The sequence below is a fragment of the Apiospora kogelbergensis genome, assembly GCF_038363985.1.
Source record: "Apiospora kogelbergensis strain CBS 113332 chromosome Unknown utg000001l_segment0_segment0, whole genome shotgun sequence".
Lineage (NCBI taxonomy): Eukaryota > Fungi > Ascomycota > Sordariomycetes > Amphisphaeriales > Apiosporaceae > Apiospora > Apiospora kogelbergensis.
In genome coordinates, this window is record NW_027117418.1 from 5912370 (window position 1) to 5933605 (window position 21236).

Sequence of the window (21236 nt, forward strand, 5' to 3'; positions counted from 1 at the left end):
ACCGAGTAAAGCCCATGCCCACTAGTGTGATGTGATGCCGATCGCCAACCGCATACAACCATACATATACATAATACAAGAGGTATGACAAGACTAGCCTTCTTTGGGCTGAGCCCCCAGCCGCCGGGCCCAGCAGCATGCGAACCAGTTGAACGCCCATGTCACAATATTATTTGTATGACAGCCTCGCCGCGCCTCTCTCTTCGTCTCTTGACAATAACCAACTGCGTCTTTCCTTGCTCACACTTGTCCGATCGACTCCAAAGAAAGCGGGATCGCGACCATGGCAGCTGCATCCTCTAGCTCGTCGTCCAGACGCAGTGCCGACTGCTCGTTCCCGTTCTTGGACCTAGATAACCAGGAAGTCTTCGACTACGCAGAGAAGTTTGCAACTGACGAAAAGTGCAAGAACTTCGTGGTGGAGTTTGGACCGTACCATGCACGCATCGCCTATGATCTCGATGCCTCGCAGATTGAGGAACTCCTCGGTGCGAAGCGTGACGAGGCTCGATATCCTATTCGCTGGATGTAAGTGCACCCTTTACCAAAGGGGGTTGGCAGAAGCTTAGCACAGTCCCACTGCGGTGCTTGGCATCTTTCACATATCAGGAGCCTAACATGTGGTATCAGCAATATCTGGACTGCGAACAGCGATGACAACAAAGACCTTACTGTGCACATCGGGAACCACTACGGTCTGTCGAGACGATTGACAAGTCTTATGGCCCGGTCCCGCAAGAAGCCTGCCGCAACTCAGCCGAAAGTTTCGGTCTTACGGAAATCCAATGATGTCGAGCAAGGAATTCGGCTGAACAGAGTGTCACGCCACGGAACCTCGGCGAAGAATGCATCTGCTGCCACCGCAGCACTTGGTGACGACGGGCAGGACTTCTTTATGAAGATGAGGAGTACGGTCAACTACTCGGATATTGACTTGACCCCGAAAGGTGAATGCCGGAAAGCTCAGCCTGGGAACTGCAAACTGACATAGCGCGAAGCTCTTTGTATCGGTGCACACTGGCTCTACAATCGGCCCAGCCCGGGAGAGCAGCCGGCCGATGTGCAGCCAGACAAGAACAGCATCATGCCCCCTCGGCATTACCGCTGGCTGGCCATAACCTGTGACAGTAGGGACAGCCATTTCTGCGATGCTATGTATGAATACTAATGCCGTCTCAGACACGGTGATATCGGTGCATGATGAGCCGAATTGCGAAGCACCCAAGGGCAACGAGTATTTGCGCGCAGCCGAGATCGGGAGCATGAGACTCAACACATCAACCGTATTGGTTCAGATATCTCAGCTTGGATTCAGAAGGTTTGACGATCAACCGCTTTCCCAGGCTGGGGTCCGTAAATCCTTACAGGACATGTCACGCCAGCGCGAACAAGGGGAAGCTTCTGATGCGCCTTCGGACCTAGCTTCAGAAGGGACAAGTAACTTATTTTACTATCTCTTCGAGGATTATGTCGCGGCAGTGCCTCTGACGATCTCTGGTAAGAAGTTAACGGAAATTGTGAGTTGATCCCAGCCAAACAACATATGCCATTGCGGAAGCCACCCCTGCTGACTTGATCACCAGACGCCGAAGATTCTGAACAGCGCGGTAAGTCTCGACGTTGCATTTGGCATTCCTTGTGGGTTGATACTAAACGATAGCTTCAGACTCGGAAGAGCAGAACCAAGGCGTCCAAGATCATCCCGGAGCTTCATTACCTAACCAAGGATCTTCGCGAGCTGAAACACTTGTTTGAAGGATATCGATATCTCATCAACAAGATCATGGTTACCAGCGACAAGAACCTAGAGTCTAGCCAGTGGCGCTCCAACGGGCGCCTCAGCAGAATGAGCACGACGATGTCTGAGATGGAGAACGAGACGGAGCTCCAGCGGGTGATGGCCGTGAGGAACAGAAAAGTGTTCTTGGCGGATTCGGCCATCAACCGATTTGACCGTCTGGGGGACCGGTTGCGGTGGCTCATGCTCAACACCATCGAGGGCTATCTCGAGGAGATCAATGCTCTGTCGACTACTGTAAGTCGGAGTTGGCTGAGCTGCAAAGAGCCATTGCTGACAGGCGGGATTAACCACCGACATAGTACTTCAACCTCACGCAGCAGAAGGATTCGTCGGCGACGGCACGGTTGACACGAAGCGCGACATTGCTGGCGAAGCTCAGCGTTTTCTTCCTGCCCATCAGCTTCATCACGAGCTACTTCTCGATCCAGATCGAGGACCTTTACAAGTGGTGGAACGGCAACACGTACTGGTATACGTTCGCCGTGGTTGCGACTATATCGTTCCTGAGTCTGTTTTTCTTCAGCAGGCTGCTCATGTTCTTCAGCGACAAGCTGGACGAATGGGCGGAAAACGTATCGAGCTGGACGAGGAAAATACTGGAGAGGGTGTTTAATTGGAAAAGTACCGGGGAAGACGGGGACGATGATTGATTTCCTCCCATCCAGCACTATCTTTTACCGGCCGCATGCCAAGCAATCTTCGATCAATCAAATTACACCCATCGTCTGCTGCAGTGGAACTTACCCTGACAGGCAGTTGCTCTCGTGTGTGTAGGTTTGTGCGTGTATATGGTGTAAGTCTTCCGCGCCCCTCTCCCGTCCATCTCCCATTCCGAACCCTTGGTTCGATGATGTTGCCTTTCCATGAGTTCGATTCACATATCGGATAGTAGGTCAAAGTCCATTATATACATACATGTGCATGCAGACCAAATGACAAAGTAAATTTTTTTATTTGAATCCCCCCCCCCAGTCTTCTCCTAGCCTCTAGGGGCGGCGGGGTTTTACCCCACCAACTAATAAGTCCTCCTGAATGAGCCATTCTGCCATTGTTAGGGGTTCCTGCAGGGGTTGAATTCGCTACGGAATTTTTGACTGGCTGGTTGGTCCCTTTATCTGGCTGGGCACGCCCTTGTGATTCCTCGAGTTGCCCCCCCCTCGTGCCAATGACGTTTTCTCCTTTCCTGAGTCCTACCAACCAAACAACTCGGAGCGTGTGCGACAATCCGATTTACAACCACACAAGCTACATGCTGGATACGATTGTTGTTCCTCTCTATTTTTTCTTTTTTTTCTTTTCATTTAACGCGAGTTGCACATTGGCCGATCTCTATCCCCGACATTTCATGAATCCCATGGTATACTGACTAGGAACGGAAACAAAACACCTGCCGCATTTGGCATATACCTGATTCGCGACTCTCAATCAACCATTCCAAGCTCCGACCTCCTTCGACCACGGCGACATGCCTTCTTCGAGAGCTAACGGTGGCACCAATGCCGCCACCGTCGAGATCCCCGTCATAGATCTTTCGTATGACCCCGAAAACTCGGAGATCTCTGCCCTACGCCTCGTGACGGCACTGCGTCCAGACTGGGCAGACCCCGACGCCAAGGTGGAATTCAAGCGCTTTACGGAGGGCATCACCAACACGCTGTTGAAGTCGGTCAACAAAAGAAAAGGAGCGTCCAAGGAAAGCATAGACAACGAGGCCATACTGCTGCGCGCATACGGCCACGGCACCGACGTCCTGATCGACAGGCAGCGCGAGACCCAGAACCACGAGCTCCTCATGCAGCACGGCCTCGCCCCGGAGCTCCTCGCCCGCTTCTCCAACGGCATGATGTACCGCTACCTTCGTGGTACCGTCACCACCCCCAACGATCTAAGGAAAGCCCCGGTCTACCTGGCAGTCGCCCGGCGCTTGGCGCAGTGGCATGCGACCATGCCTTGCGTGCCCAACCCCTCTGCCATGAGCAACGGCGTAGCAGGCTCGACAAATGGGACTACTCCTTCCAGTGCGATGGTTGCGCCAAACAAGCCCCCGCCTAACGTTTGGACTGTGATGCAAAAGTGGCTGCATGCTCTTCCCCAGAAGACGGAGAAGGAGCAATCGAGACAAAAAGAGCTGCAAGAGGAGTTCAGCTGGCTTGTAGAGGAGCTGAGCCAGCGGCCCGGGCTGGGGGCAAACGGGGTTTGTGCACCCCTATCTTGAGCCTTGAAGGACAGAATATTAACGTGTCTCTCTTTAGCTTGTTTTCGCACACTGCGACCTCCTCTGTGGGAACGTCATCATCGAGACCAAAGCTGCGAGCTCGCCGGCTACCGCTGAGGAATCTGTTGCTTTTATCGATTACGAATACGCCACACCGTCACCGGCCGCATTCGACCTCGCGAACCATTTCGCCGAGTGGGGCGGTTTCGAATGCGACTATAATGTACTGCCGGCGCGCACGCAGAGGCGCGAATTCATCGCAGAGTACATCCGGGCCTACTTTGCTCAACTGTCGAACAGACCTGCGGATGTCAACGTGGACAGGGAGGTCGACAGGATGTGCCAGGAAGTCGACGTATACAGGGGGCTCCCCGGCTTCTATTGGGGTATCTGGGCACTGATCCAGGCCACCATCTCGCAAATCGATTTCAACTACGCCGAGTACGCCGAGGTACGACTGGGCGAGTACTGGGCGTGGAAGGCGGAGCACACCGGCCAAAGGAAAGAGAAGGGAGAGGACTTACCACTAAGAGAGAAACGGTGGGCGGAGGAGAGAGCGTAATATGAGCGAATCGTAAACTCTCGGGGGCCGTTGGGAAAGAAGCGACACACATTACTGCATGAGATACCACTTACGTCCACTGCTTGCTTACTAATAATCAGATCAATGATTCCCGGTGAAAAGGGGGGATAATACGGTTTCTTTGTATCTGCCTGCAGGAGAAGAGAAAGGAAGCGAGAAAGCAAAGAAGAAAAGGGCAGAGACATGAAGCGTGCCGAACTATTATCAACTATCTACTGCGTTTTGGCGAGCGGCATTAGCATCGGGAGTGCACATTGTTTTTCAACAAACGACCCGTAGCGTTCGACTATAGACTTACTTAGTACTTCCGTTGTTAAACTCAATGGATGTCCAATAGGAATTAAAGCAAGCAACATATTGCTATTATTATTAGGACGTGCTCTTTGTCTGCGGCGAAGGGTTGGGTAAGTGTTAAATGCTGATGTTGAGCAGAGAGCTCGGGTCGATCCATTCCATCCTACCTTTCTCCTCGTGTGAATCACTTTGTTGTTACACATGGCAACAAGGCTGTTTTGTATGTGCTGCTCGGTTCCCATGCATCATCAGCTTTCTATGGTGGTTAGAAAAGGAATGGAGAAGGGGGTGGATGGTGGATCGAAATGCCCAAGATAACTATGAACTTCCGCACACTTGCTGCGTGAATGCAACCTTCAAAATTGCTGTTGATCCTGGAACGGAACTTGGGGTGATCGATTGGCAGTGTATCTTGAAGGTAGGCAGTAAGTATGCTTAACAATGGTGAAAGGGGGTAGGGGGTGGTTGGCGACTGTAGCTTACCGTTATAACCATCAGACAACAACACGCCTCCAACGCCGATGGCAGTTATTGGTCTTCTTTCTCTTCGTCTTACTTGCTTACACTCTACACACGCACGACAATGGAGGAGATCAGATCAACGTGCATCGTCAGCACGTTCGTGTAGAACGGCTACGAGCATATTTCACTTGTAGGGGAGTGCACGTTTTAGCACCACCGCCCGGAGCATGGGGGAGGACACGGAGACGGTGCCGCAGGAGCGCACAATGCGAATACCAGTTGTGTGAAGCTACGCAGCTGCTGCATCTGGGGTAAGATCGAGCTGTATCGTGGTTGGCTGGGCAAGAGGGAGGACGCGTCTCGCACGCCGTGCCCCCGTTGTGCTCGTGCTGCTGCTTCTGCTAGGTTGTGAGCATGGAAGACGACTATCCGGGGAGAAGCTGGTCCAGACAAGACATATATGCACATATCCAGTGAAGGTGAGTGTCGGGCGTTGGTCATTCTACCTCATTGGTATGTTCTACAAGAAACGAGCTAGTTAGATATCACCAACAGCAAGGCGTATGATTTCAGGTCGAGGATATCTAGTCGCTGCTCGTTGGCTTCCTGGCCGATTGGTACCAGAGTCGAACTACCAGGAACACCAGCATCAGCAGTGGTGGTGGTGGTGGTGGTGGTGGTGGGTGTTGTCTCGCCTCGGGTCACACCGTATTGCTCTTTTTCCCATGGCAGCTTAACTAGTCAACCTCTCCGGCCAGCTTCAATGTACAAGAGTAGCTTATGCAGAGGCAACACGAGGAAAAGAAGTCGGAGAAGGCTCAAATGACCTAGTTGGGCTACCTTATGTATTCGTGTATATACCTTGGAAACCAGCCAGTTAGGATGTGTTCTCCTGCCAGCTCAATGCTTTATTTGCATGCTCTTCTGGGTGTATCTAATAAGGGGCAAACATCATTTGTACGAGGACTTATAGGCTTTACGAGTACGACATGTAATAGTCAAGACTAATTTTTCTAACAGCTGGGCCATCTCTTCGATTCGTCATCCGTAGGGCGAGAATTCTGACCACAACAGAAGCCAAGAAGCGTCCCGCAGCTTATCGGCATGCCACGCGCATGAGAAGCTTGTATCAAGTATGCTACACGACATGTTGATATGCGAGCATGATTGACTTCTCCTCAGACATGGTGGATGGGTGCAGTAGCAGGAACAGTATCAGCTACGTCTCTCTGCCTTTCTCCCTCTGCCTCTCATCATCGTATTTCCAGCAGGAGCTACTATCAAACAGTTTCTCTGCACACCGAAAGCTGCAATTGCGATAGTCGCCAACTCTATTGAGATTCAGGCTGAAAATATAGCTCAAAGTCATTTTTGCCCGCCAGCTGATCTAGATTATGTACGCTTTGATCTGTGGCGCGGCCAAATACATGGTTAATTTTCGAATCGTCGCATCATTTGGCTTTTGTCATTGCCTTTTCACTACTTTCTTAAGCGAGCCAATGTGGCAGCGGTTACTGAGCGGTTTCTTTGCTATGCATCTTATGGATTCGTCCAGCCGGACGTTCATCTGTCATGGAGCGGGCAGGGCAGGCAGGGCGTTATATCCGAAGAGCGTTGGCGTGCGATGCCCGTCGAAATGCCTACTATTTTAGTTTTATGCCGGGGGACCAGGCCGCGCGACACACGTGCCTGCTCGAAACAGACCATGTTTGTGCTTTGTGTGGTTGGGGGCCTCGTCCAGCTGTCCTCTGCTGCCCCGTTGTTGCGTTGCGCTGCCCAGGGTTGAACAGACAAGTTTTCTTTGATCCAGCCTGGCGGGAAATTTGTAATTCGGCTGCTGGCTTGCGGCTTGCTTGCTTTTTGGCTAGGTTGGCTAGATGTAGATTCATCGTATCATATTTTCCCCGTCCGCCTCACTACAGCCCCAGCTGGGGAGGATGGGCTTTCTTCGGGCCAAACACGAGGGAGTGAGGTGAGAGAAACGAAATGACATGGTAGCATCCAAGGTGAACGTTTCGAGACGTTACATACCCTACAGAGCGTGGGTGTGGGTGTGTATCTCTCTCTCTCTCTCTTTGTCTCTCTCTCTCTTCCTTTGGGATTGATAGGCGGTACAAGGAGGCTTACCTCGGCAGTTCTTGATGCGAATGCCACCTTAGCTCCAAAGCCCACGATGTCACCCACCTCTCGGCGTGCGGGCTAGCTGAGCCGGAGGATAATCCCCATCTTTGCCTGGCTAGGCGGCGGGCTTTCCTTCTTGCTTCGAAGTGAGGGAGGGGCTGGGATACGACGCTACATTACGAACCAAGCCACTACTTGTACACACGCATATCGTACAGCTCGTGCATCAATCGCCTTGGCAAGGTGCGTGAAAACGTCCCTATAGTCACTCATGTACTCTCAGCCTTTCGGTGTTGCCATTCTTGTACGTATGTGAATTTCCACCGTCATGAGCAGTCTTGGCAAGCGTTGATACGACAGTGGCAGAGTGGTATGTGTGCAGATACATACAAGCCAGCTCCCATCTTGGGTCTTGCTGCTTTAATCAGTGAGATCGGATGGAAACCAAAAAAGTTTACAAACCAACTTCGCGTCTTTTTCTTCATCGAGCTAAAAGTACCGCGGGATGAGCGGACTAAAGACGATGATGAGCACAATCGTCGGTATTGCTGACTTTGGACGACGCCTGCTCATGGCAGTGCTAAAATTGCTTCACGCCTGAAATCATAGACCTGTAAGAGCTGAATCGAGTTTCACGTGCATCGTGGTGGGAAAATTCTGGGGACTGGGGACGGGGCATGGGATGGGATGGGATGGGATGGGATGGGACAATGCATCACCACCTACTTGTTTCGATCACCGCCATTTCGCGACACAATTCCCCGGTTGGTCAGCCAGCCAGCGAAGAAATCACGAAACCAGCTATGTATGCTATCGCGCGCGTTCCCTTATCGCCGCCAGCTGCTAGGTTTCGCGGCCTGCATCTCGGCTCTTCATATCGAGAGCAGCCTATCTGGGCCGCCTTAACAGCTGCAATTAAGACACAGGGGTTCTCTTTCCAGCAGTGATCGGCGCCGGCGTCAGCTCATTTTTGTCGGAAGTTATCGCAAACCTCGCCCGCACATCCGCCAGCTGCTTCGCTTGTCGCTTGAAGTCGAGGCCGAGTGAGTGGGTGAGAGAAAGAGAGAGTACCCAGTTTCCGTTTCGTCGACTTCATTCATCATATGTACCCAAACGGGGGAGCTATGTACGACTCGTTGTGGCGCGATGTAATCAACGCCTTACTCACCAGGTGCTAAACAACAACAAACCCGTTGCCCTCGAGCAAGCCATGCGAAAGTGAGTACAGACGTATGCATGTAGTGATGGGAGTGCTCAGTGGGCTGTGGTGGAACTGCTCGTCGAAGGGTTACCCTGTCCGTCGTCCTCAGCGCCCTTTTTCTTCTTCTTTCTTCCCTCCCCTCCCCCTGCCCCCTGTAGCTGCTTGCACTGGTCGAGGAGCTCCGCGAAAGCTGTGCATCCTGTTTGCTAGGTCCGAGATGCCTATTGGGCGATGGGCGGGGACGACCGTTACGCTGGGCAAGGGAGGGGTTTGCGAGGCGCTGCAGATGGGTGGACGCCCTCTCAACAGCCAGCAAGGCAGGCAGGCAGGTAGTAGTAGAGTAACATGGAAAGTTAGGTGCAGCTTCAGCGTGTGCGCCGCCAATCGGTACGACTCGTCCAGTGTCGATCGTCGATGGTCCGTCGGATGTAAGTATGTATGGGAGAAGGCTATCTGCCTGCCGCGTGTGAAGGTGCACAAAGATGGCAGTGGGAAGAGAGGATGAATAATAATAAACAATACATACATACATCGTACATGCGTGTTTTCTCCCCCTCTCGCCCCCCTCTTCCCCAGCTCTACATACTCAGTTCAGCTCCCAAATTATCTGGGTGCTCCGGCGGGGGCCTAGAGCGTTTTTGAATCTACCGGGATCAAAAAGACAATTGCCCACGAGACTTCAAGCCTATCAATCCGAGGACCGCCCGCCTAATACTTGACTTGTCCAATGTCGTTTCGGCATCCCTGTTTTGATACTTCTTCTTCATCTCCTTTTCCCTCTTCTTTTGCTTTTCCTTCTTCTCCTACCAGCGTTTCTTCCTAAAAAAGGTTAATCAGAGTTGGACGTTGGGCTCAGTTAGCGGCTCGGGCTCGGACGGGAGCGTGTATTACTCGCTACTACTCGTTGGTCGTTGATCGCCATCTTCTTCCCATGGCTGCATATGTAGCTACCATCTACCGCACTCACTTCCCTACCTGAGGGTCAAAGGGAAAGGCCGCCCAGCCGCCAGAGAGAAATAAGGGGATAGCCTAGCCGGTGGGCTAACTACTTGCTTACCCAAACCATGTGCGCGGCGTCATTGGGGGGCAGAGCTGGGGATTGCTGGGTTTAACGACGTCTTGTCTGCTACATGCTCCGACTAGTACGTGCATACCTCCTTGACTGAATAAGGGAGTTCGATTTACCATCCCCATCATAGAAAAGGGTGTCCTGCTTCAGTCGGGTGAATCCACCGATTGATTGATTGATTAGTCTTCTAGTTATGTTACGTAGTGGCAACACACCGTACTTTCTCGTTTCCTAGCCAAGATCTATCTTCGATTGATACATGCCACCATGAAGTTTGGAGTCTGGAGTTTTGGTAGTGTCTCTGTTTTATCAAAAAATAAAAAAAAATAAAAAAGAAGGCGGTAGTTCTACGACTAGCGCCAAACCACTTGTGGATTAGCCTCACCCCTCTGAATCATCTTTCCGTCCCAGGGCTTGTTTTGACAGGACGACGAAGCTCAAGAATTATCCTGAGCTTGGCTGTTGGGCTGAAGTCAATGGGGCAAGGGGGAGGGGCCAAGGACAAATAAACCATCAGCCGTTACATGCCACAAACGGGGTTTGTGTATGAATTATGAAGACGCTTAAGCGGCCCGCCCCATTATATTATTTGAGGTTCTTGACAGCCGGACAGCAGCAACAAGAAGTGTGGACGATCTTCTGATCTTCTGATCTTCTGGTCTCATGGCCTCTGGTCTGGTCTGGGCTCCCCCCAGGTTGCTTTTGGATGCACGCCCGTCCGTCCTGTACATACAGAAATGTGATGGGTGGCAGGTGGATGGGTTGCCGGATGGCTGGATGGCTGGACGGACGGGCATGTTACCAATCATGCCTCCCTACGGAGTACTTGTAGGCTAACAGGCTTCTGCCGTGACGGATCGACTCTTTTTTTTTCTCTCTCCCTTGGAGCGCGTGTGAAGCCTGACGAGCCTGCGTGCAGCAAGGCGGTTTAGGTAGATTTTGACATGGAGATATGACTGGCGCTGGCTGAGGAAAAAGAAGCTGCATAGATACCGGCACAATAGAGTAGCATCATTGGCCTGCATACAGCCTACTGCACACAGAGGCCGATGACTGGAGTGATGGCAGCCGAATGCACACACTGCATGCTACCTACTACCTCAGACATACATACCCCGACCCCGACCAACCACCCCCCCCAGCTCCGGGAACAAGACAGATCCTGGCCTGCCCTGTGGGTTCACATCGGAGCTGGGCTGGGGCTGGTGTATCGTTTGGGAAGTACTGTGGGTAACGTAGGATATTGTGGTTGTGGATGTATCCGTCAATCGGGACTGACAAAACCGGAGGCGTAGCTGAGATGCATGCTGCGTTGCTTGCCTGTTGTCTTGTCTCGACTCGATGTCTGTCTGTCTGTCTGTCGCCATGTACCGGCTGTGCACGTGTAGCCGCCTACCTACCTTGCTCTACCTCCAGAAACATAGTGGTGGCCAACTGCCGCCATCACTTCCCTCGACGCTCATGCAGTGTCTATGTATCCTTGTCGTCTGTCCGTCTGTCTCTCTCAACCGTGTCCCTCCTGCCTCCTGCCTCCTGCCTCCTGCCTCCTCCCCTGCCAGCTGGGTGTTAGTAACCAAATATGTAAGTAAGCTGTGTTTCTGTTTGTTTGTGTGTGTGTGTGTGTGTGCGCTCGTCGATGGGACGGAATTGAATTTGATCTGAGGGATGGGATGCTGGCCTGTTTTGGTCTGGTCTTTTGCTGCCCGCCCCACCTATCGCTGGCCTTACTTTCCCTCCTTCCGCCAATTGCCCTGCTGACCCTGTCCTGTCCTATCCTGGCCGGTCCTGCCTGCCCTGCCTGCCCTGCCTGCCTCCCTCCTGGCCCTGTCCTGTCCTGTCCCGTCTAATTATCCCATTACTACTAATACTTCCCGAATCGTGACAAGTTCGCAATTTACCTCGATTTACTTCGAGCCCGAGAAATTGCTGCAACCCAAGGGGGAATTAGAGAAAAGAAAAAAAAAAAAGGTTCCCCCATCACCCCCACATTGAACCGGAGTCGTACGGTTCTGCTCTCCATTTCCACCTTATTGGCTGTTTATCCTCCCACGGCTCTCTATGAGGCGGTGCGGGTTGCATATTGTGTTTCTTCGTAGGCTGTTCTTACTGCTACTTTCCCTCTCCCTCGACCCCATCTTGATCTTTTGCCACAAGCCACTCAGCTGCTACCGACTTCGACCCTTTTTGCTTCTTCTTTCTTTTATATGTCGGTGTTGTGTTCTTGTGTGTATATTTGTTGATCATGTATCTGGGAAATCCTGATAACTTATTCTTACTAATCAGCAGTTGATGCGCTCCAAAAGGTCAGCTCCCCGCCTGGGTGCGCGCCCTCGAGTTGAGACGTGCAACGTGTGAGTGAAGGAGGGTAAGAGGCGGAGAGAAGAAAAGAGACAGTGAAAGAGAAGACCAGACCAGACCAGACCAGACCAGAGAAAAGCATACTCCTGGGCATATAGACAGCAAATTAAACAAACAAAAACAGAAACCCGACTCCAGGAGAGCATAACCGCCAGCGTATTATGAGAGAGAAGAAGAGAGGGAGAAATGGCGGCCGACACTTATCCAGCCGAGCCTCGACATGATGGTCGCGGCTCTCAGAGTCTCGACACTCCGGTCGCATCAGCCTTTGACCCGTCTCTAGACCCCACGATAAGAAGTTTATTCGAACAGCAAGCTGCCATCCAGGCCAAGCTAGCTGCCCTCCTTCCTGCCAAACATGATCCTCACAGCAGACTCGAGCTTGACATGCTGCGGCACAAGCTTCGGGCACTTGAGGCATATGCAGAAAACCAAAGTCAGTCCCACGCTCTCTATCCGCATCATACACATATTTGTACCCAAGTATAAATCCAGGCTTGTCGGCGAAATTCCACTGTCAGGTTTTCCGTTTCATTAACACTTTACAAGATCTCGCCACCGCCATACGGCCCCTATCAGATGCCGAGGAAGCTCGAGCGCTGCAGTACAAATGCGAATGCATTGAGAGCTCATTGACCGATCAAGGTGAGAATCGACCTTTTGTTTTTGTTTGAGAAAACCGTCTCCGTGGGATTTCATCATCTAAGACGTGCACCGGTCCGAATAGGTTTGGATCTCCTTGACCCCAACTTTCTCGAGGCCTTGAGGCTCCCTGCCCAGAGCGATGCTCCGCCCGAGTATGGTAACTGGTTGGAGAAGAATGTATCATTCTATGACCCCGTATTCCGCAGCTGGAGGATGAGGGAGACTCTACCGGTAATTCCTAGGACGCAGGCCTCCTTCAAATGCTGGGACGAACGATGTCTTTATTACATATATGGCTTTTCCAACTTCGAGGATCGCGACCAGCATATGCGCGAACACGCCATTCCTTCCAAGAGGGACTCGGGGCTCTCGGTGAACAGCGTGCCGCACGTTGTTTTCCCAGAACAAGCCACGGCTCGGCTTTTCGCTACAGACCGACTCAAGGCGAACTCCATGGTCTCCTTACCACGGCTTTCGGTTCCCTCGAACCTAGCCCCTTTGGCCCCCGTCGCGCAGGCCAGAGAGAGACGAGATCCACCAGTCGCGTACGCTTTTGGTAGCGACATGCCATTACAACACCGAGGTTCGGTGGATTCTGAGATTGACCTGCCACCTCTCAAACGGAGCAGAGTCGGACACGGACGATTAGAATCTATTGGCGAATTGCGACTACCTCGAGACGCTGGGCCATGCCTTCGATGTAAGGTTCAAGCCAAGCCGGTAAGACTTTTATGATTGCATTTTGCTGCCCTCTTCAGAGTCACCGCTAACACATAGCCAGTGCGATTCGCAGGATGATTGTGCGTTCTGCGCGGAACCCCCGACGTCTGCTGGCGATGAGTTTTGGAGCGTGTTAGGTTGTCAACGCGGGCCTCTACTTGCACTGGCCGACTACATGCTGCCGGGTAAGTTCGATTTGAGCGCTCAAATGGAATGACTTGCTGATGTTGTCTACAGAAATTCTCTCGCCAAGACAAGTTCAAACTCCCGTGACGTCTCCTATGGCGCGACGCCGTAACATGAACGAGTACCTGGAGCGCACATACATTGTCAGCCCTGCCATGTCAGACTTGGTCAAGTCGCATCTCGACTTTGATGATGGATTCTGGTGGACAGAGGACTTGGCTTCTTTGCCAATAGCGAATCCTACCACTGCAGCCTACTCGAAAGACCCCATTGATCGAGCTCCCCGGTCCTCAAAGTCCTCGCCGCTAGCTGGAACGCCGAAGGCATACCATTCCGATTTTGGGAGTTGTTCAAGTTGAGTGGTTATCTGTCGCCCAACCGAGAGCTGGAAAAGCAAACATACCCCGTGCTTTACCGGGCAAAGTTGCTCTTGAGGGAGATTCTGTTTTACGATCTGCAACAGACCGAACCATCCATCAGAACGGATGTTAACATGGCAAACGCACAACTTCTTCCCGAGGACATCGACTACGACGGACGAAATCGACTGATATATAACTGCATGACGCAGTTCCTGCAGTCCTTCGAAAGCAGCACAATTCGCAGAGTGCTGACGGAGCCAAAGAGTTGGCTGGCGGTTTTCTTGTCCTTGTGCATCTTCAGTATCGTGCGAACAATTCTGGCGGATTTGATCTCTACTCCTTCTCGTGGGGGCTCTGCTCACGCCCCGTCATCGATGCCTATGCCGACAGGTGCAACAGCGATGCATAGTGTCTACAAGATTCTCGTCAGTGTCTTTGCTTGGTCGACCCCCATGATACTCGATGATTCAGGGGTGGAGATGGATGACAGCGATAAGTTCCTGTTTGCGGCGACATCGGGTGCCATTCGCAAAGATGAGTGGCAACCATGGGGGATCCGCTCATCGAAAGACTTCTTACTTGGATTAGGTAGCGGGTACCTGATTGACAATATTGGATTTAATGGCTTCTTCAGGCAGCGAACACCAATTTATCGAACCGTGTCATACCAGACGCCGGCTGTTGCGACTCAGCTTGGCGAGCCACGGAAACCCGTCCCGGAATGGCGACCAATCGAGGCTTGGGGACACCACAGGGCCGAAGCCGAGGCAGGAGGCGGACCATTGTTTGGCCTGGAGCCTGCCCGGAGGCATACGGTTGGAGAAAGCCCAGCCTTCACGCGAGCCATAGCCAGAGGCCTGGTCTCTCCCAGCAAACTAAGGACGTCGTATCACCGGCCACCTCTGCGTCGCGTGTACTGCACCAAATGCAACGAGTATCCCGAAGGATTCCGCGGAGAACATGAGTTAAGGAGGCATACGGATGCCAAGCACGCTGCCCTCGTCAAGAGATGGGTTTGCACAGAGCCACAAAGCCACAGTCCAGCCTCACCTCAGCCCGTGATTCCGCTTGCCAAATGCAAAGCCTGTGTCACGCAGAAGCGGTACGGTGCATACTACAACGCCGCCGCTCATTTGCGACGGGCGCATTTCAATCCACACCGGGGCGGCAAGGCGAGCGGAGACTGGCCTCCCATGACCATATTGAAAGACTGGATGCGAGAAGTACGGCAGTCCATCGATGTGAGCAACGAAAACGACAGTGACAGCGGTGATGAAGAGAGCGATGCCAGGATGGTGGAAGAGTTCGCGCTGCCGAGACAGCCCTCGTACCTAGAAGCGCCACGTCTTGCACCCGCCCCTCCGCCCCCTCAGGGCCCTCTGCTCGCTCCGTCAATAGCGCCTTCGCTAGAAAGTGCAATGCACAGCAGTAGTCCTATAGCACCCAAGATGGAGGACAACAGAAACAAGTGCCCGCATCCTGATTGTGGCCGAGTTTTCAAGGACCTGGCGGCACACATGTTAACTCATCAAGAGGAGCGGCCCGAAAAATGTCCCATTGAGACGTGCGAGTATCATATCAAGGGGTTTGCCAGAAAATACGACAAGAACCGGCATGCTCTTACCCATTACAAGGGAACCATGGTGTGTCCATTTTGTCCGGGCCCTGGCACGGCGTACGAGAAGGCCTTCAACAGGGCCGATGTCTTCAAACGTCATCTCACGGCCGTCCACAACGTGGAACAGACGCCACCTAACAGCCGTAAGATGATCATCACAGGCAACAGCTCTCGCGGTGGCGGCGACGCCAAATGCTCCATCTGTCAGACGCGCTTCGCGACGGCACAAGAGTTTTACGAGCATCTCGACGACTGCGTCCTGAATGTTATCGTGCCCACGACACCCAACCCGCCTCCCAAAGAGGGAGGTAGCGCCGGCGGCGCCTCGACGCCCAGCAGCAAGGCGGTAGAGGAGAAGACGATCCGCGTTGCGACTGAGGACTCGGACGAACGGAGCCGGCTTGGTGATGACGAGAAAGCCAGTCCTGCCGTAGAGCCAGCAGAGCAGGGGGCTGGCGACTGCGACTGCGACTGCCAGCAGTGCAGGGGGCGATAGAATGGACGTCGATTCTGACGGGGAGAAGTACTGAATTGAGACGAGCATCATTTGAAGATATGACGAAACGAAGAAAGGGAAAGAAAAGGGGCCCGCCAAGATCATTGAAACGGACGGGAGGCTTACCTACAAGGGGGGACCATGATATCAAGTTTGGTTTACCACAGGTGAAAGGGATGGAAAGGAAGAACCAAGAAGGAAACACGCTTAGCGTTCTTCTGGTTCGTTGTAATTGATACGATGAGAAGCGGCCGAGCGAGAGGACGAACGAAAGGGGGGACCGGAAGTCACTTGTTTCTTCTCCGCCTTGTGAGAAAAAGGAGATGAGACGGGACGAAACAGCGACGAAGACGACGATGATGACGGCTGAGGACGAATCGACTGAATATTATCGATCAGCACGATTATATAAATGAACAAAACGACACCCACACTATCTCACCTACGACTATTGCTACTACTTTGGACGACAATTACTTCTTTCTGCCACGACACACATACACCCCCCTTTTTAGCCTGTGTCTTTAGATACCACTTATAGTTATTAGTATAACGTTATACAACTGTTTTGCGAGGCTTAGATCCTGAGGGTTCTGATGCCGTATTCATATGCCATGCTTATACCATTGCATGATCTCGAGAAGCTTCCCATCACATGAGCAGCACAGACTCGAGTTACGGAAAGAAAGTAGCACGAAATGCGCGAGGGCGAGCTATGCTGCTAGCTACTGTGCTCAAACAAAGCTGCCTTGGACAATACGATGACGCAAAATGCAAAGTGAGAGGAACTGATGCTTCCTTATTCTATAAGCATGCAATCTGGACGCTAAACCGTAATAGCGCGAAAACAAGATCCCTCCTTCTTTATGACGCGTGCTGCTCGTACATCCATCCAACCCTTATATAAACAATAATGATGCACCGTCATGTTCGTCTTTACTCGATCATGTCGATGTCGTCCAGAGCCGGCGCATCGTTGGCAGGCGCTATATCAGCCGGGGCGCTCGTGGCGTGCTCGCCGGGGCCAAAGTAATCGGCCATCTCGGCGTCCAACTCCTCGGCTGTCTTCTTGGGCCGACCTTGGCGGCCTTTGCGATCATCGCCACCGCCAGCGCGGTCTTCCTTCTCCCTGGCCTCGCGGCGTGCGCCGGGTCGTCGACCCCTGTCCCCTCCGCCGCGACCACCATCGCCTCCTCGGCGGTTGCGACGCATGGGGCTGCGCGACCGACCGCCGGATCGTCCGCCGGGCACGTAGCGGTCGACATCTCTATCCCTGTTCGAGTAGCGATTGGGCGACAATGAGCGAGAACGTCCTGAAGGGACCGTTATCCTGTCGGCCAGGGATCGGCCGGGCATGTGGGCCGACTCGAACGGGTTGCGCCTGGAAGCTTGAGGCACGATGGACAGGCGAATGGGCTGGCCTTTGGCGTTGGCGCCATCGAATTCGCGAATAGCAGCCCTCGCATCGTCACTGCGGTTGTATGTCACGTAGGCAGTTCCTTCCGAGCGTCCGGCGCGGTCGTAAAGAAGCTCGACCTTAATGACATGCCCGATTTTGCCAAAGAGGCCCTGAAAGTCCATGCGCATTAGCCACCGATTAGACTCGCGGGGGAAAAGGTCACTTTCGTGACTTACCTCGAGGTCTTCTTGGGTCAATTCGTAGTGCAAATTGTCGATCTTGACCTTGGTACCGCGCGTATCACTATTCGAACCGAGGGTCGGTTAGCGAGTGGGTGACTTAGTATAATGAGAGGCAAGCGAGTAGACGAACGATGATGAAGGACCGGGAGAGCGGTTGCGAGAGCCGCGAGGCCGTCCACCGAAGGCTGTCCGAGATAGAAGTCAGCCATGAGTTGTTGGCTGTCGTCGGGCAACAGCAGAAGAGTAGATGATTACGTACAGCCGGCGTCCTCGAACTTATCGTGGACCCATTCCCTAAAGCGGCACCAGTCCTGTCAGCTTTTCTCGTTTGGTCTGATTTGCTTGCCAGGGTCGAGGATTGAGTGTAGGGCTTGGCTTTGTCTTACGAGTCCATCTGGCGCGAATCGTCTCTAGTTGACTGTGTCGCAGAACGAGAGCGCTGGTTAGCCGGGCATTCAACGGGGTGTTGTTATTCTCTCTGCTCTCCCTCGAGGTCCACGTCTTCTTCGGTTGTTGACATGGTGCAAGCCCGCCGCGTTGTTCGGGTTGGAAGCTAGGTGTTCCGACAGAGCGAATGAAGATTGGAGGGGTGTTCGTTTCGAGGGATAGATTCAAACGGGGAGGAGAGATAGGAGTTTAATCCACCTGTGGTCGACGAAGAGCGAGGGTTAGCAAGCAGGAAGAGGCCGCGAGTGCATTAGGGGACGGCGAGGTACCTTTCTGACGCCATCGCGAGGGTAAGAGTCTCGCTCGCGCAGGCGACCGTTGTCTCGGTCTCTGCCTCCGCCATTGCCGCCGCGACGGGGTCGGGGGCCGCGCTTCTTGTGCTGTGGGAGACGCGGGATCAAGTTAGCCTGCATTCCAGGGAGCTTGTCGCGCTGCCGAGGGTGGGATGAGAGGCGAGCGAACGCACCTGGGAATCAGCAACGATTTCGTCGAGACTGCGATCCATGGTCTGTTTCTTCTGGATGGGTTTGGAGGTTGAAGTCGGATTGGGAAGAGAGGAAGAGAGAGCGAGGGAGATGCAAGTACGGGAGGAAGGAAGGAAGGAAGGAAGGAAGTATGCATGTATGCATGTATGTATGTATGTATGCATTAATTGGGTTTCTATGGGTCCCCGCGCGAGAGGTGAGAGAGCTCGAGACAGTGGACAGTGGAAAGTGGGGCATTTCCCCTGGAAGCTCTTTCTTTCTCCTTTCTCCCTTCTCCCTTCTCCCCAGAATGGGTTGCCAGTATGCAAGCATCTACAAACATACGTGCAAACAGGGCAAACCGGTCAGCGCCACGAGAGCACGCTGTGCGGCGCGTCGATCTTGGTGGCGTAGCCCAGCCAGGGTTCGCTCACGTACAGTCCCGTGCTCGACGCCGCACCGAACTGTCCCAGCCGCACTTCCACCTTTTCCCCGTCCTTCTCCGCGCTCGAGTCTGGTTTTGGTGGGAGCTCCAGCTCCTCGCTCTTGGGGGCAACCGCCAGCGCAAATTTCGAGTCGCTTGGAGACTCGTCCATGTGCTGAGGCTCGGCGCAGAACAGCATGTACGACCCGGGTGCCACGATGCCCCCCGAGGCCGATGAAGTCTGCCCATTGCCCCGGCTGTTGCGCTCCTCGAATGCCCTGATGAACGAGTCGATGTCGTCTTGCTCCGGCGCCGCGTACGTCGTCTCCGGGTCCAGTGACAGGAGGCCTTGCTTGGCACCCCAACCACCACCGCCGCTCACTGTCCATCCAGACAAGCCCCAGTAGTCAGTAAACAAACAGTAGCGCATGACGAGAAAATAGAACTCTCTAGACTTACGAATCTTATGCAACCGGCTGCGAAGGTCCAACAGCTCTTCGTACCTTCCGAGATTGTCCACCACCAGCTGCCACTCCTTCTCGTCTTGGTTACCATGATAAGGCTTGACGTCGCTCGCCAGCTTATAGCGCTTGACCCAGGACTCTGGAATGACCCACGCCCACACCCCTATGGGCCTGGGCGCCTGGACCTGGTCTTGGGCCTGAGCTGCCCTCTTCTCCAACATTTGCGGGATCAGAATCTCGAGCTCTCTCGACGCGGGCGAGGCTACGCCGTCCATCTCGACCTGGCGGACAATGTTGCCCAGGCCCGCCACGATCTTCCTCGCCGGCGCCAGGGGCATCAAGGGGATGCGCGGCGGTACCCTTCTCGACCCTTGCAGGCAAACGATCTCTTGCTGCGACTTCTCCTGCAGCCGGCTCAACTCCACTGTGTTGTTGTTGTGATTTGCGGCAGAGTTCGGCAATGACCACCGACTAGCAAGTAGCGTAGAGCGACGGCCGTTCTGGAAAATGGTGTTTGCCAACGGAAGGGTGACTTCGGGGGAAAGGTTCGCTGGGCCTTCGGCATGGAGCCCGTCTTTGTCTTTGACATTGGTGAACACGAGCGAAGAAGCCCTGTCCGCATCGCCAGCGCTATTGCTAGCGGTACCAGCCTTGTCCTGCTGCTTCCACAACGAAGGCAGCAGTGAAGCAGTACCTCCGTAGAGAATCGACAGGCCCGGCTGAGGCTTGCCATATGAACGAGACGGATCAACGATACCATCTGTCACGCCGAACAGCACATCCATGTGTGATTCGCCTCCTGCCGCTGCCCCCGTGTCTCCTCCTAGTCGCCTCTGTTGCTGGTGGAGAGCGGCCAGCAGCTGGGACATGAACCCCTGATCCTCGGACCACGACGCAAACTCGGGCGACGCCAGAATTACGGCGGTGCTCTGTTGTGTCGTGTGATCAACATCATGAGCAGCAGCCCCCTCCGACACGCCCGTGTCGTGGCCCGAGAGCTCCAACTGGCGTCGGAGCGAGTCAATCACAGCGCCCTGTCTGGTTTAGGCTGACGTTCTCGTGGTGGGTGAGGTTCCTCTCACCTTAGACGGCTTGCCAGTGACGGCGATACTCAGCTGATGAAGCGATCGCCGAGCGATAGAAATGGCGGGTCCTCGAAGGCGCCTAGCCTGCAGACCAGGGAGGCTTCGCACCCAAGATGCCCTCATCGCAATGGCGGGAGATATGTTGTGGTTGGGGGTATGGAGGTATCAAGTCATTAGGTGACTTGTCTGCCCATGTGTAGGTATATATGTATATGTATATACACATGGATCAATGACATGGTTGAGTTTGGAGCTCAAGCCACATTTGCATCTTCATAGAGATGTGGCTGAGATTGTCCCTAACCGGCTCCCCCACACTCCCCTGCCCCCTGTGCCTGGGGTCTCTTGTCGGATTATGGTTTCAGATTGGAGAATGGCAAGGAAGCACATCATCCGTGGTGAAGATTTGAGTTTGGTCAGGATAATGATGATTGTTAGGGTAATGTGTGCTAATTTACTGTAATACTGGTTATTTACTAGGACGGACAAGACAGCAAAACGCCTTCAAGTCCTTTCGGATGGAATGTACCCTGACGCCATTATTTTACACCCACCCCACGCCCTCCACACACACACACAG

The 21236-nt window shown here is 53.4% G+C and overlaps 5 protein-coding genes across 5 annotated transcripts; 3 read left to right on the forward strand and 2 right to left on the reverse strand.

The window, feature by feature from the left end:
- Positions 1 to 283: 283 nt before the first annotated feature.
- On the forward strand, positions 284 to 2451 carry PG998_001906 (uncharacterized protein; the record flags this gene model as incomplete). Its single annotated transcript, XM_066868724.1, has 7 exons — positions 284 to 528; positions 562 to 947; positions 999 to 1127; positions 1180 to 1517; positions 1584 to 1607; positions 1667 to 2035; positions 2101 to 2451. 7 exons carry the CDS (start codon positions 284 to 286, stop codon positions 2449 to 2451), a joined length of 1842 nt encoding a protein of 613 aa, XP_066737139.1.
- Positions 2452 to 3266: 815 nt separating this feature from the next.
- PG998_001907 (Choline/ethanolamine kinase) lies at positions 3267 to 4578 on the forward strand (the record flags this gene model as incomplete). Its single annotated transcript, XM_066868725.1, has 2 exons — positions 3267 to 3995; positions 4054 to 4578. 2 exons carry the CDS (start codon positions 3267 to 3269, stop codon positions 4576 to 4578), a joined length of 1254 nt encoding a protein of 417 aa, XP_066737140.1.
- Positions 4579 to 12290: 7712 nt separating this feature from the next.
- On the forward strand, positions 12291 to 16131 carry PG998_001908 (uncharacterized protein; the record flags this gene model as incomplete). Its single annotated transcript, XM_066868726.1, is given in 7 exon segments — positions 12291 to 12540; positions 12654 to 12749; positions 12832 to 13379; positions 13399 to 13469; positions 13527 to 13654; positions 13707 to 13950; positions 13965 to 16131. 7 exon segments carry the CDS (start codon positions 12291 to 12293, stop codon positions 16129 to 16131), a joined length of 3504 nt encoding a protein of 1167 aa, XP_066737141.1.
- A 936-nt stretch (positions 16132 to 17067) lies between these two features.
- Positions 17068 to 18724, reverse strand: PG998_001909 (uncharacterized protein; the record flags this gene model as incomplete). The annotated part of the gene is made up of 7 exons (XM_066868727.1): positions 17068 to 17700; positions 17767 to 17833; positions 17903 to 17957; positions 18032 to 18066; positions 18159 to 18190; positions 18489 to 18599; positions 18686 to 18724. 7 exons carry the CDS (start codon positions 18722 to 18724, stop codon positions 17068 to 17070), a joined length of 972 nt encoding a protein of 323 aa, XP_066737142.1.
- Positions 18725 to 19048: 324 nt separating this feature from the next.
- Positions 19049 to 20779, reverse strand: PG998_001910 (uncharacterized protein; the record flags this gene model as incomplete). The annotated part of the gene is made up of 2 exons (XM_066868728.1): positions 19049 to 20575; positions 20654 to 20779. 2 exons carry the CDS (start codon positions 20777 to 20779, stop codon positions 19049 to 19051), a joined length of 1653 nt encoding a protein of 550 aa, XP_066737143.1.
- Between the last annotated feature and the right edge of the window lie 457 nt (positions 20780 to 21236).